The sequence below is a fragment of the Tyto alba genome, unplaced genomic scaffold, assembly GCF_018691265.1.
Source record: "Tyto alba isolate M040663 unplaced genomic scaffold, T.alba_DEE_v4.0 Super-Scaffold_33, whole genome shotgun sequence".
In the NCBI taxonomy this organism is placed as follows: domain Eukaryota; kingdom Metazoa; phylum Chordata; class Aves; order Strigiformes; family Tytonidae; genus Tyto; species Tyto alba.
The window spans coordinates 8,983,444-8,997,022 of record NW_024881308.1 but is presented as its reverse complement, the minus strand read 5'-3'; the positions used below and the strand labels follow the sequence as shown (position 1 = coordinate 8,997,022).

At 41.2% G+C, this 13,579-nt stretch overlaps 1 protein-coding gene across 2 annotated transcripts in view; it reads right to left on the bottom strand.

Moving 5' to 3' along the window:
• The window catches only part of PTPN1 (protein tyrosine phosphatase non-receptor type 1), a 46,207-nt gene extending 40,366 nt beyond the window's left edge, over nt 1-5,841 (bottom strand). For both annotated transcript variants that reach the window (XM_042800731.1, XM_042800732.1), the window contains exon 1: nt 5,662-5,841. In XM_042800731.1, the coding sequence (XP_042656665.1) occupies nt 5,662-5,829 (168 nt within the window). In that variant the 5' untranslated portion in view covers nt 5,830-5,841. The remainder of the gene's footprint in view (nt 1-5,661) is intronic.
• Between the last annotated feature and the right edge of the window lie 7,738 nt (nt 5,842-13,579).

The window sequence follows — 13,579 nt, the reverse complement described above, 5'->3', positions numbered from 1 at the left end:
AAGTAATTTTGTGTTTTTAAAAAAAAGGGTCTCTAACATTTTACTGAATATAAATCTTATTTTACATATGGTGAGACTAAAGAAAAAAATAGTTTATTTGACTACAGGAAAACAAATTCAGTGGCATATCTGGTGACTGAAATGACCCACCCAATTCTCACATTCACTGCAATAACATGACTTTAAGCTTTTAGCCCATTTTATAGATTTTTTTTTCTTTTGTTCATAAAATCACTTTCCTCCTCCATTTTCTTTCAATTAAATAATGTACACTTTAAATCATACATGAATTCTGAATTTTAAGGAATCAGTTAATATCCTCAGACATTTAATGAGGCTGAATTCACTATCCAAATAGATTATTACGTCATGGTGATGACACTGATCTAAAACCTGAGAACTCATATTTTTACAAGAAAGTAGCAGTGGTATTTCAGTGTAAACCACAGCTTAGAAAGTCTCAACTAAAAAGAACCTTTGGAGAAGGTCCATTTGCAAAGCAAGTATTACAAGAAAAGATTTCATTTAAAAGTTAGTTAACTGTAGGGTGAACTGTTAATTCAAATGTACTCAGAATATTTAGAAAGTTATTTTAGTTTCAGAAATACTTGGTCTACCACTACCACATTTTATTCTCTACTTACAAGGGCTATTTCTATTTGAATTTAACATCACTTGGTATGTGGCCAACACTGCATTCTCCTTAACTGTCAGCTTCCTTCTATATATGTACCCTTACAGCAGACAGAGAAAGAAAGAGAAATAAATAACCTGTGGAAGAACACGCTAAAACCATAAAAACCTTAAGAGCATACTCAGAGGCAGGTGTAGTACTGTCTGCACGTTGTATGACTTCTAGATTTTTAGCAAATTATATCCCATTAAGAGTAAGCCATAACAGGCTCCATTTTTCAATGTTCTACTTACATCAACACTATCACAGAAGATTTGGATTCAAGTACTTCGATTTTAAACTCTGGAGTCTGAAAAACAAGCAAAACTAAGCAGCTCAGCAGCTCCATATAATGAAACTTGCATAAACTCACATTTGCCATCAGTAGACACAATTGGTCTCGATCCAAAAAAGTTAGTAGTATAACTAACCAATGCAGCAGAGTACCCTGAAACATTCTCAGTATCATAAAACATACTATCACTTGCAATTGAAAGTAAACTCTTTTTTTCATGGAGAGGATACTGACTTTGCAAGGCACAGAGACTGAGCTACTTCATCGTTGTTAGCCTCTCCCACACTTGTATCAAGATTCAGTGGCTGTACAGCACTGGAAATCATGGAGTATCTTTAGCTGTACTGAAAGAAAAAAGAGACTCCCTACCACTATCAGTTCTAAACTAGCTTTCCATAACCAGAGCCAATTAAGCTAAGCCTTGAATGAATCAACATAACATGAATTAAGAAGTGGCAAGGCATGCATGCAGAGACCTGCATTTTCAAGTAGCAAGAACTGGCAGAATAAAGCTCAAAGATGCATTTATCCTAAGTCATGCTCATGCCACAATTTATCTGCTGCAAAGAAGCTTAAAGTTTTTTAGCACCAAAGCAAAAAAGTAACCCAAAAGCTTATAGACTGCAGCAGCACAAAGTCTGAACTCACACTGCAGTTTATAAACCAAAAACACTAGTAGAACTTCCTGTTCATTTACTTTAAATATACAACACAACCACACTATTGTAAGTCTAAAGGGTCAACCATTTCACAGTTTACTTTCAACATTAAAATCTATTGACCTATTCTACAAATATTCTTCCAGAGACAGTCAATACATAAAAAACTTCTCATGTCTTTTCTCTTGACAGATATCCAAAATGTCCACAATAGATTTCTATCTTTCTCCCAAAATCTGGGTAAAGCTTATTAACTTTCATAATTTGTCGTATTTTAGTTTAGCTTAGAGAGGTTTGGAAAAAACCCTAACATTCACGTTACTATTAGTTTAAAATACCCTCAAAAATAAAGATACTGAGAACAGTTACATGTCTCTTACAGGCCTCAAATCACACTGTAACTACACTTCAGCTTTCCAGAGCACACACAGCACCATAGTTAGTTTTGTTTTCAGTATACCCACTTCCAAACCTGCTTGAAAATCTAGACTATGCCCAGTTCTTTCTTATTTTATACTCTACTGACTATAAAAATTAGAAGAGTACACATTTTAGTTTAATTTTGCTACCTTCCCATGGTAAACTCTGTATAAGCTGTTTCCATGTATGTTTCTGTAAAACCAAGTGTCAGCTCTGCCTCCACCCATGTTGTATGGGATCCCTAGTTGAATGGTAAATCAGTAAATAATTCAGAGGTATCTTTACTGTAACTGATAAGCACATCAAAGTTAATATCATTAGTCAACATACTAAAGTCAACATACCTAGTTTATATAAACATAAGAAGCAACTCTACCTGTATTTGAGGGTTGTGTTTTTAAGATAATATCTCATTTTATCACCATGTGTAAGAAGTTAGAAATGAAAATAGCTCCTAAAATTCTGAAAGACTTCTGCATATAATATGACTATGAAAATTGATATTGTACTCACTGTGAGCAAATGCAAATTCAACATTCCTTTGATATTCCGGACAAATATCTGTATCTTTTTCTCTCCTGCTCTAACAGCAGGCCTAAACTGTGTTTTTCTTAGCTTTGGGCTGTTGCTTGTTTGTTGTGACATCTCCACAGTGAAGGTTTTTCATTCCTATTGATACTTCAAATTATATTTATGCAGGATACATATCATTAACTTACCCTTAAGCATTTGTTTTCTGTTGCATACCTTTACCACAATTATCGCATTGCAAAGCTCACATTTAATCTGCTGCTCATTTTCCTTTAACTCACTGTTTTACGGCAGAGTACGTTAATTTGAATGGGTATTTCTTATGCTTAGATCAGGTCTCATTTTCTTAGTACTAGTTCTAAGTAAGTTTCTCTACAACACCAGCAACAGTCAGAACCAGATCTATCTATTGGGTCTCTAAACAACCTTTACAAGATCTCACGGCTCGTAGTTCCTGCAGCAAGTAAATCTAGATGAAAGTAAGAGACACTACTGGGTATTAAAAAAAAAAAAAACAAAACAAAACAGAACCCCCAAAAAAATAAAAATAAAAAAAAAACACAAACCAACAAAAAACAATATACAGAGGACTTCATCAGTGTTCACCCTGTTTTGATCAGCTGTAGCAGAGAATAGTTCCACTACACATGCAGTGCCTGGGACATGATTGTCACAAAATCACCTACATAACATCCTCATATGGAAGTGGTTTTGCCTCCATCCTGTGATTATTTACACTTAAAAAAAAAAAGAAAAACAAACTAAATTTTATTCTTTCACAACTCTACTATTATCATAGCTGAACATAGCTTCCCCTTGTCCCAAAAAAAAAAAGAAGCTTGGACGATTTTAACCCTTCAAAGTCATGTGGCACCCAGACAAGTCTCCTTGTAGCCATCCTTCCAATTAGCTTCACCGCCCTGTAGTAGTCATAATTCCTCCCCTAGATGCCATGTTCTGTATCTCTAGATAATAGATTTAGCCAAGAAACAAGAGGAAGTGATTGCTAGTAAATTGCATTATGCTTCACTTGGAATACTGGTGAATATTTTTGAATTTTAGCAGTTACAATTGTAACAACCCAGATACTAGAAGCCTCTGGTACAATTAACTTGGGAGAAGACTTTTTTCTGCACCAATAACTTACATTATTCTACTTACTCCATTCTTCAGGCAAAGATTGGTATTTGTAGGAAAACTGCATTGTTAATGTCACAGCCCAGACACCAAAAGCACAGAATACAGTCAAGTACATTGTTCTTCCAGATGTACATGATCTGCCAAGATGTCATTTTCAACAGCTGATATTTAAAAGCAGGATGTAGTTGAGAAACTGAGTTACATGACATAAATGCACATACTTACAAATCAATCTTAAGGAGAAAAAAAAAAAAAAAGGCAACCCCCCCCACATCTCATGACTGTCAATAGTTGGATGCAAATCAAAGAACCACTTTAGGGTTTTGGTTTGGGGTTGGTTTTTTTTTTTTTTTTAAATTGAATTTTAGTCCTCAATCAAACCTTGTGCTGTGCCACATTCTGAGTAGGCTACTGAGTCACATAATTCAAAGAAAGTAGGACAAAAATATCACTGAATGCTGATTCCCCATTGAAAATATGCCACAGTCCCTCATTCACCTTATACATTTCAATTCTGTATTGTACGCACAGAAATATACCACCTCCATTACAGAGCTGTATTACTCAAAATCATTTCCTGAGCACTAAGCCTGCGACATACCAAATCCTCACGAACAGTTCAGCAAAAACATAACGTCATATACGCACATGACTTTCAACTGATACAGTCAGAAAGCACTGAAACTCTGCAGGAAATTAAATACTCTAACAAAAAAATGGACCTTCTGAAAAGCACACTCAAAATATCACACTTATTCTCTAATTGCCAAACAACTGGAGATGTTCATCCTGCAAGCTACTACTTTTAAACTTGTCTGCTGTGATTCTGAAACTGGAGTTCATTTATTGCACTTTTATAAAACTCCACTCCTTCTTTTAAATGTCTACTGCCAGAGAAATTCATAGTGAAAGGGAAGCAAAGCCCAACTTCTATGTTGCAAATATGAACTCATTAGTTTATGCAATATACCAGCTTAAACATTCAAATCGATTTTACAACAATGCTGCCTGATCTGACCAAACACATCTGCCCAACCATTCATATACTTTATCTTCTCTTAAGCTTCATTTTGGATAAATGCGTAAAGAACTTTTTCAGGAGAAAAGCCCTAATTTCTGTTGCTTGCATGTGTGAAGCTGGATCCAGTCAGCAAATATTCTTACATGCACTCCTGTTTGCCACACCGGTTTTTTAAAATGTCACAAAAAAATTAAATGCAGTAAAAGAAATAATTAAAAAAATAGTACCACATCATTACACAAGTATTACTAACAAGCTGTGTTCAGGCTCTGTTCTATTATTAAAGTGACTGAAAAGCTAGGTCCATGCAATGCTGCCCACCGCTGCTTTTCTGTAAAAAAACCCAAACACGATACCAAGATTTACTCCCTCGAGGTTAGGAAGGGGGCAGTTTGAAAAGGTTACTGAGAATTTATGTCCACGCTCAGCTGCAAGCGGAACCCGGAGCGCGGGCAGGAGCGGGGCCGAGGGCTCTCGCAGAGGAAGCTCCTTCCAGGCTCGCCCCGCTGCCGCCCCGGGCAGCCCCGCGGGAGGGCGGCCCGCGGCCCCCGCCCCGCCGGGTCCCCGTGGCACAGCCGCGGCGGCGCCCGGCGCTCCCCGCCCATGCGAGCCGTGGGGAGAAAGAGGTGAGAGGCGTTTTGGTGCGCGAGAGAGGGGCCTCCCTCCGTCCCCCTCAGCGCCGGGCCAGAGGGGAAGGAGGGCAGCGCGGAGCGGCCGGCCGGCCCGCAGCTTGTCGCGGGAGTGGAGCGAGGAAGGGAAAGCTGCGACCCAGGGAGAGGGGAGGCGGAGGGCAGCGCTCCCCACGCAGGGCCCTGGGCAGCTGGGGCACGCGCACGCCGCGGGGCCGCGGAGCGAGGGTGAGGGAAGGAGCGCTCAGCCCCTGGGCTGGGGGGCAGAGCCGGGCCGGGCGGCCGCCCCTCACCTGGTAGATGGCGGCCCAGCTGGCGGCCTGGTCGAGCCGGTGGAACTCCTTCTCGATCTCCATGGTGGGGGCGCCGCGCCGGGCCTGGCCCCCCAGCGCCGCTCCCGCCCGCCGCTCCGGCAGCTCCGGCTCCCGCTGCTCCCGAGGCCGCGGCTGCCCGCTCTGCATGTCACCCCTCCCTTCTCCCCGCCGGAACTACGCAGCCCGGCCCCGGCGACGCGACGTCCGGGGCGGCCCGCAGCGGCGGGAGCGGGGGCGCCCGCGCTCCGCAACGGTCTCGGGGGGGGCGCGAACGCCGTGTGGGGCGGCAGCGCCCTCCCTTCCCTTCCCTTCCCCTCCCCGGGGCCGCGGGGTGCCGCTGCCCCCTCGGCTCCCTGAGGCGATAGTCCGGCTGAGAGCTGCCATCGGCGGCAAGCGGGGCGCGCTGGGGTGCCTCCTCCCCCTCAGCGCCCGCGCCGCGACCCCCGCCCGGGGCCGCACGGACAGGTAGGGCGGCCCCGGCGGGGCTGAGGGGCCGCAGGTCGGAGGAGGCAGCGGGGAGCCCCAGGCTGGGGAAGCAGCAGACGGAGCCGTTGGTTGTAGCTCTCCGGGCCCCAGGCTGGCGTCTTCTGGTTTCTGAGCCGTGAGGAAGGGCTTGAATCACGTTTTCAAGCTCTTCGTCTGCGGCAACAGAGTCAGAAACGTATAAAAATTCTCATGCGGCCATTTGATTGCTGAGGAAGGGCTGTAAGGAAAACGGCGGTCTGGCAGCAGGTGCCTGATCTGGCAGTGTGGAGTACTTGGATGTATGTGCATGCGCTCGCCTCAGAGATGGGGAAGACATTCTTTCTCGTTGTGGTCAGAAGATGGAGAGTTTATCTTTTGCTCTTACAGAGTTTGCAGAATGAAATGTATTTCTGTTAGTTGTTCCATACCCTTTGATTTAAAAGAATGCAAGATGTGACAAACTCCAAACAGAACTTGATCATCTGTCCTTGGCTGCTGGATTCCTACTCTGAAATGACCGTTACTGTCAAGGTCCTATAGTCCTATCCTAAGAGGTAAACATTTGTTTTATCCCACCCATTTCGTAAGGCCAGTCATTTCCAAATGAAGTTGTAGCCTACAAATCTCATTAGAGAGCCAACGTCTTTCTTCCTGAGTTTCAAGACCAGATGTTCCAGACATATGGACATAGTTATCCCATGTATAATGCTAGACCATACTTTGTTTCCAAAGCGAGGAATTTTACTCCCCAAGTCAGCCAGCTTCTGTTTGTTAGATTACTATTTCTCAGGCTTTTAGAGCCTACTGTTAGAGAGGGCTGGTGCAGACTTGGCATACCTGGTATCTCTGCAGCATGAACTCTGACCCAAAATCAGGTTGTGAGAGTGGATATGTAGGATCAACATTTTTCATGAGTGAATTTGATTATAAATACCCTCAGTACAGCATGGTTTGAAGGCTGAGAGCAGTAGAGTTCTCAACAGGCAAGATGCATCAGTGTTGCTGAAGACAGAAATATGTCATAGCTTAGCTGCAGCCCTTGTACCACTTAGCTGTTCCTGCCAGAGGAAGCTTTTCCATTGCTTTTCCTAATCATTCTACTGTACAGTCTTTAGAAGAGGCTCCCTTCCAGAGTTCAGTCGCAGAATGTGACCCTGTTTGAGACTCGCTTATTAGGCTACTTAAGTGCAACTGGATGTCTCCGAGAAGAGAGGACTAGTCAGAGATGTGAGCTGAGGGGCCCAGAATTTGGAGGGAGGGTTAATAGTAATGCCCACAATAAAAGCAAGCTGTGGAAAGTCTTAATGTGATAAATGATGAAGTGTTATTCTCTAGTCAGCTGCTGCATGTAGCATAGAGGCATTAGCAGATGGTATTAAAAAGATTTTTTGCCTTTCTTACTGCATGGGCTTTCTCTTGACCTGATTCTTTGAACTAGGCAGATGCAGTATTAGTCCCACGAATGAAACAGTTTCTACCTCCTGAGACTCGCTTCCATATTCATAAAAGCAGCAGTTGGGGGACTCCATCTTATCTCCCAATCTGGCTGCTCTGAGGTGGTATCCTTATCTTGAGTTAATTTTTAACCTACCGGATCTGGGAACACAACAAAAAATTTAACAATTTTGCTGCTTTCCCCCTTCCCTGTGATTTCAGGGTCACAAATTAGGAACATATACGGAGAGTATTGCTGTGTTTCAGTGATTCCACACTGATAGATGAGTCTTTATAATGTCACCAAAGAGCAGTTCCTGTGGATAGCAATTTTTCATGCAGGCATAAACCTGATCCTACCTAGAAGAGGTCAAAATTTGTGATGCTACAACTAAATGCAACAGAATTGCTGTGATGCATAAGCATTTTATAAAGGAATATAGCATACAGTCTTTTATGCTTATGTCACCTGAATGGATGCAATGAATCAAATCAGTAGTTCTTCAATGATTCATCAGCAATATATTCTGCTAAGTGTGTATTGTCACAGAAATAATTGCCTTGAATAACAAAAACTCATATATTGTCCTGAACAAATTGATATTCAGCTGAAAATTTCACAGAGTAACCCAGAAAATAAGGGATTATAAAAATTTCCTGTGTATCTTACCTTTCTTCATAAATCTATCACAGTTGCAATATGTGTGACCAGTAGCATTTTAAAATGTGTCAGTCTGGTTCAATGAATGATTTTATTAAATAACTGAAAATTTTGGAGGTGATAGACAACATTATAAATATTTGTTTTTACCTATATATGCCTATATAAAAGAAGTGAGAAACAATTTGCAGCAGTGATACACATTGTGACTTCTGTTTCAGAAAAGCACAGCAAATTGGTGCATATGCTATTGAATTCTTTTGGCTTTATTTTTATGTACAATTTCAGCAGTAGTACATGCAATGACATCCATAGCTAAAAAACTGAGATCTTTAAAGCATGCAGTTAGATACCAGTTTATGTCAAACTTCATCTCTTTGGACCCTTGTGGTGCTACAGCAATGTAAAGGACACACAAGCCACTTTATGGAACCAACAAGTGAATTCTGAAGGTGAGAATTCTGGAATTCCCCCTGCTGAGCAGGGAAGAGCATGCGACCTTTTTCTTTGCAACAGTTGTAGGGGCTTGTAGTAATTTTTGTTTGTCCTCTAATATACAGTAGGCTCTAGCTACCCATAAAACAATGTGAAACAGCCTGGCCTTGAGTTTAAAAATGAAGATTAGCAGAACAATGAAACCAACTTATTCTTTTTAATTCATTTGAAACCCTCAAAGGGACTTATTCAGTCTAATCATGTTAAAGTCTTTAATTTGCCTTTCTGCTAATGGTATTCAGCATTTTGAGATGACCTAGTTTAAAACAGCCAATGTCATAAACCTTCATTAAATTGTTTGCAAATATGATATGTGTTGTTCCTTCACTGTGTGATTTTCAAATGCAACTTTATAGTTGAATTAAGCCAGTTCTAGCAGGCTGCATCTCCACATACAACTGGAAAGCTTGTCATTCACATTCAACACACAATGCTATTGCACTGTACGTATTTGTATCTCTAGTAGAAATACAACCTTGTGTGAAACAGAGCTCAGACTTGGATGGTCCAGTATGTCCTTTTGGTGTTACATCGTAGCCATTCCTTGTTATGATTTTCTCTTTTGCTGTAGTTAAGCATTCAGGATTGTTACTGTGGAAAGTTCGGTTCTGTCTTGATTTTCCTCTCACTAATACTATAACATCACACAAGGCTCTAATGATTCACGTGTTATACCTTGGTTACTTTGAAGTACCTGTAATTTCATGAGCAAAATCCAGTGCAATTGAACATTGTCATATGGTGTAAATAGACTGGTTTGCTTCTGATTTTGTTCTGATATTTGTTCAGTTTTAATGTGATAAAATTATTCTTGATTTATATGACTGTATGCAAAGTCAGAATCAAGCCTGGTATAGTCTAACTTGGTATGATTTCTGGGGTAAAATTGTACAATAGCTTGTAATTTTTTAATACTAAGGTTACCTACACAAATTAATACTCAGACTTACCTAACTTTAAAGCTTCCCAAAGAGGTAAGCGGTTAAGAGTGGAACTTACAAATGATAGCATGCTTAATGGAGACTGAGAGGCTACAATAGGAAGTAGCAGAAATAGTAAATTTAAATATTTTAGTTCACATACTTCTGAAAGACTTAGGCATCTAAGTCAAGGGTTCAGGGAAGTATGGGTCTCCAAATTCGCAGATCTGAGCCACCTTCAGGAGTGAGATGCACAAGCCAGATGACTTTTTTAATAGAGAGAAAATGTTGTAATGAACATGGGTTAAGGACAAAACTACTATAGCCCAAGTCTTAGTCAACTTGTCAGAAAGGACAGTCAGATTCTAGTCCTACTGGTGGTGAATGTCTGTGCAAAACAGTTTCACATATGCAGGGGAGGTTAAAAGATCTCCATGACCTCATGGTTAGGGAACTGATGAGATGTGAAAGACATAGTCCTCTCAGGCAGAGGCAAGAATTGAATGCAGGTCTGCCACATGCCAGTGTAATAAGAGATCTAACCACTGAGGTATTAGCTGAAAGGAGATTCCCATCCACAGCTCCTTTCTTTTTTTTTCAGAATGTGGTCTGCTGGTGCTTTAGTCTGTCTTCAGGATGAGGTTTCTCAAGGAATGTTAAGTGTGGAGAACCTATTTGTGAGCTGGGGGCTTATACTAAAGAGAAAAGATGATTTAGGCAATTGTATCAGAACTGGGGGAATTTTGTGCATGCTAAGAGTTCAGGTAGAGAATTTTAGACTCAAAGTTTTAGGCTGGTGACCTAAGAGACCTTGTAATCTAGCAAAGGATTCATATTGTACTAGGCACTGCACAGGGAGACTGTAATAGGATGCTGGTGTCAGAAATGAGCGTCCTATTTACCAGAGAAGATGCAATGAAATGACTTGGATATTGTGACTTGAACAGTGGTAGAATCAGTGTTGAGCTTCAGTCAGACTTGTAACCCTGTATCCTCTCCATCCTTCTCAAATCAAAGGAATAATTTTCCTATATCTGGCTTTCTCGATGCCACTTTATGCCAGGATAGAAAACCAAGCATTTGCTGGGAAAAGATGCTGAAATAAACCCTTACAAAAAATGTCACCAGAGGGGGCCAATAGAAAAGTTGAATTAATCAGTGAATCTCAGGGTTGATTTTTTTTTTTTTTTTTTTTTTTTTTTTTTTTTTAAAGAAGAAAAAAAGTTCAGAAGTGTTTTCATAATTGGTTGGTGCTAAATTCCTAGAAAACTATATGGGGTAGGATGAGAGGTAGAGGGGTAGTTCTGGAATTCCTGCTGGTGTCCTTCTCCTGCAGTACTAAGTCCCCAACAAGAAAAGGATGGAGGATCCTAAAATTATCTGGCTCAATGGACAGTGAAGCTCTCCATGATGTGGAAGTCATATAGGAACTAATTAGAATGTTGCTCCTTCTGAAAGGCCAGGAATCAGGATGAGTATCTGTTTCTGCAGTGGCTAATTTAGAAATAATTAGACTAATTAGCATTTAGAAGCAAAGATGTTTCAAGTTATTTACTAACAGGTCCTTCAGATCAAAGGATGAGAATGTGAGTATAAAAGGTTTTAGTGGATATATGTCTGTATGTCTAGCGAGAGATCTAGTATGTAGCCACCTTGGATCTGCAGTACTCCAGAAAAATTATTCCTGATTTTGGCTTGTTCTTTCTGTGTTTGTTTATAGTTAGAGAGAGAGACATTAAAATATTCACACACAAGTGTGTTAAACTACAGGGAGGAAAGACTTCTTTATTATGGCTCAGTATTGAATCTGTTGGGGAGAATGCTTGACATCTTTTTAATGAGGACAGCTTCTTTCTGAAACATGTTAGAGGTGGCATCACTTCACTGCAGAGTAACCCCTCCTATGAGTTCTAATCTGTGTAAAGTGGTCCATTTGGCCTTGTCTCCTAATGAGGAGTTTACCTCCTAAAGAGGAGATAAACTGAGGATAGTGTGAGAAACCAAACACCAGTTTGTAAGTGTGCAACAGAAGATTTCATCTGATACAGAGATATCAAAAATCCTTGCTCCAAAGCGCTTCAGGATTGAGATTGAGAGATGGCCTTGAACCGTAAATGCTACAGAATCACTGAAGCATTTTAGGTGACGGATGCAGTGCAATGCAAAACAAAGTCCTCGGTGGAGAGGAGAAGAGCACAGCTCTGGAGAAGAATGGTGCATGGGTTCACATGCTTCAGGTACCCAATCCTACAGAGAGCACGGGCACCTTCACGGGTGCCTGGAAAGGGGGGCAACATGGAAGTGGCCTGGTTTGCTACACTCTGCGTTGCTTAATCTGCTCGAGAGCAGCAGCAGCTGTCAGGGGTTGGTTTCCCTTGGGTTGGTGTGTGGAAATTGCCCCCTGGGGAGCTGTACAGGGACTGGATGGTTTTACAGGATGGCTGTGACCAACCTGACGTAGGAATGCAGTGGGACCAGGAGCAAAGGAAGCTGCAGAGTGGAAGATGAGGACGGATACTGGTGGTGAAAAGGAAATGCAGTTAGAAAAAAAAATATATTTCTTATGGCACATTAAAGCTCAAAACTGGATTTAAAAACAACGTCGACTGTCTGAGGAGCGAGGGTCCTGCTGGCCCTGTGCGGGTGAGGGAAGTGACGTCACGCCTGTGGGAACGTTTTGGATGGCGCCATCTACCGGCGGAAGGCCTTCACCTGCCGCTTTGAGGCCTGTGTTTTTAGCGCTGAGGGAGTCTCAGTCGTTGTACTTCGTATGCCACATGTTTGTGCTAAATTTGTCATCGGGGTGTCTGCACATTGCAACCATGGGTCAGTCTTATCTTGAGTTTCAGAGGGATAACTTCAACATGTCATATCATGATTCACACCTTGGCATGGAGCTCAGTAGACGCTTTCCTCAACCTAACTCATTGCATAACGCTGACATCTTCTCAATCCATAGTAATGTAACTGGGCCCAAAAATGATCTCCAATAAGGAGGCTGTTGTGAGAGAAAATTACCTATAGGAGCAAGAAACGTGTGCGCCACTAAAAATAACCGCTTGGTGTCACTCTTCTCCATAGTTAATACTGCATGAAGTTAGGGAAATAGTTCAATAGTTTACTCCATCAGAGTCTCCTTCTGGGAAGCGTTACTGTAGACAATTGGGTAGGAGCAGAGCTGCTCATGTAATGAAACAAATGTCTTCTTCTTTGAAATGAACTGTTTTCTCTTATGATAATTATATCAATATCCTGTATTACTCATTGCAGTGCCTCTGATTCTCCAAGGATGAGGCTGAAATTCAGAATCTCAGTAGTTGTGGCATCTAAACTGTGGGCAGATGTAGAGGGCTGCAGCACTGCTGCGTGTCATAATTACTTCTTTCTCTGCTCCAAAACACGTATTAGAACAATTGCTGTCTTCTGTATGCAAACTATGACCATCATTTTTCATTTTATTAAAAATGTAACAATTAGCACAAAATTATTGTTTCAGCAATGCTATAGGGTCTCATGCATAGATGGTCTCATGCACAGACTCTCCCTTTATAAATTAGGCTCTGCATAAAAGCAGGATCAAAACACCATTCTTGACCCATTTAATCAAGTAATAATTAAAGTTCTGATTTATTTTTCTTCAGTATAGGGTCTTAAAACTGTTAGTGTATTTTTGAAAACTTTGCTGTAAGTGTTGATGGAGGGTTATTAAGAGTTGGGTCATTTAACTTTTCACACTCTTCCATTCCATTCCTCATTGTGAAGATATACTTTCCACTGGCAAAATATTTCAGCCTAAAATGCTTCTGCAGGTAAAATTGACCCTCGATGATTGGGATGGAATAGAATAGGTAATAGGAGTGTCTAGGTTGGAATTTTTATGAGAAGGTCTGTTTTCATGACATTTCCTGTCCTGGCTTGCAAT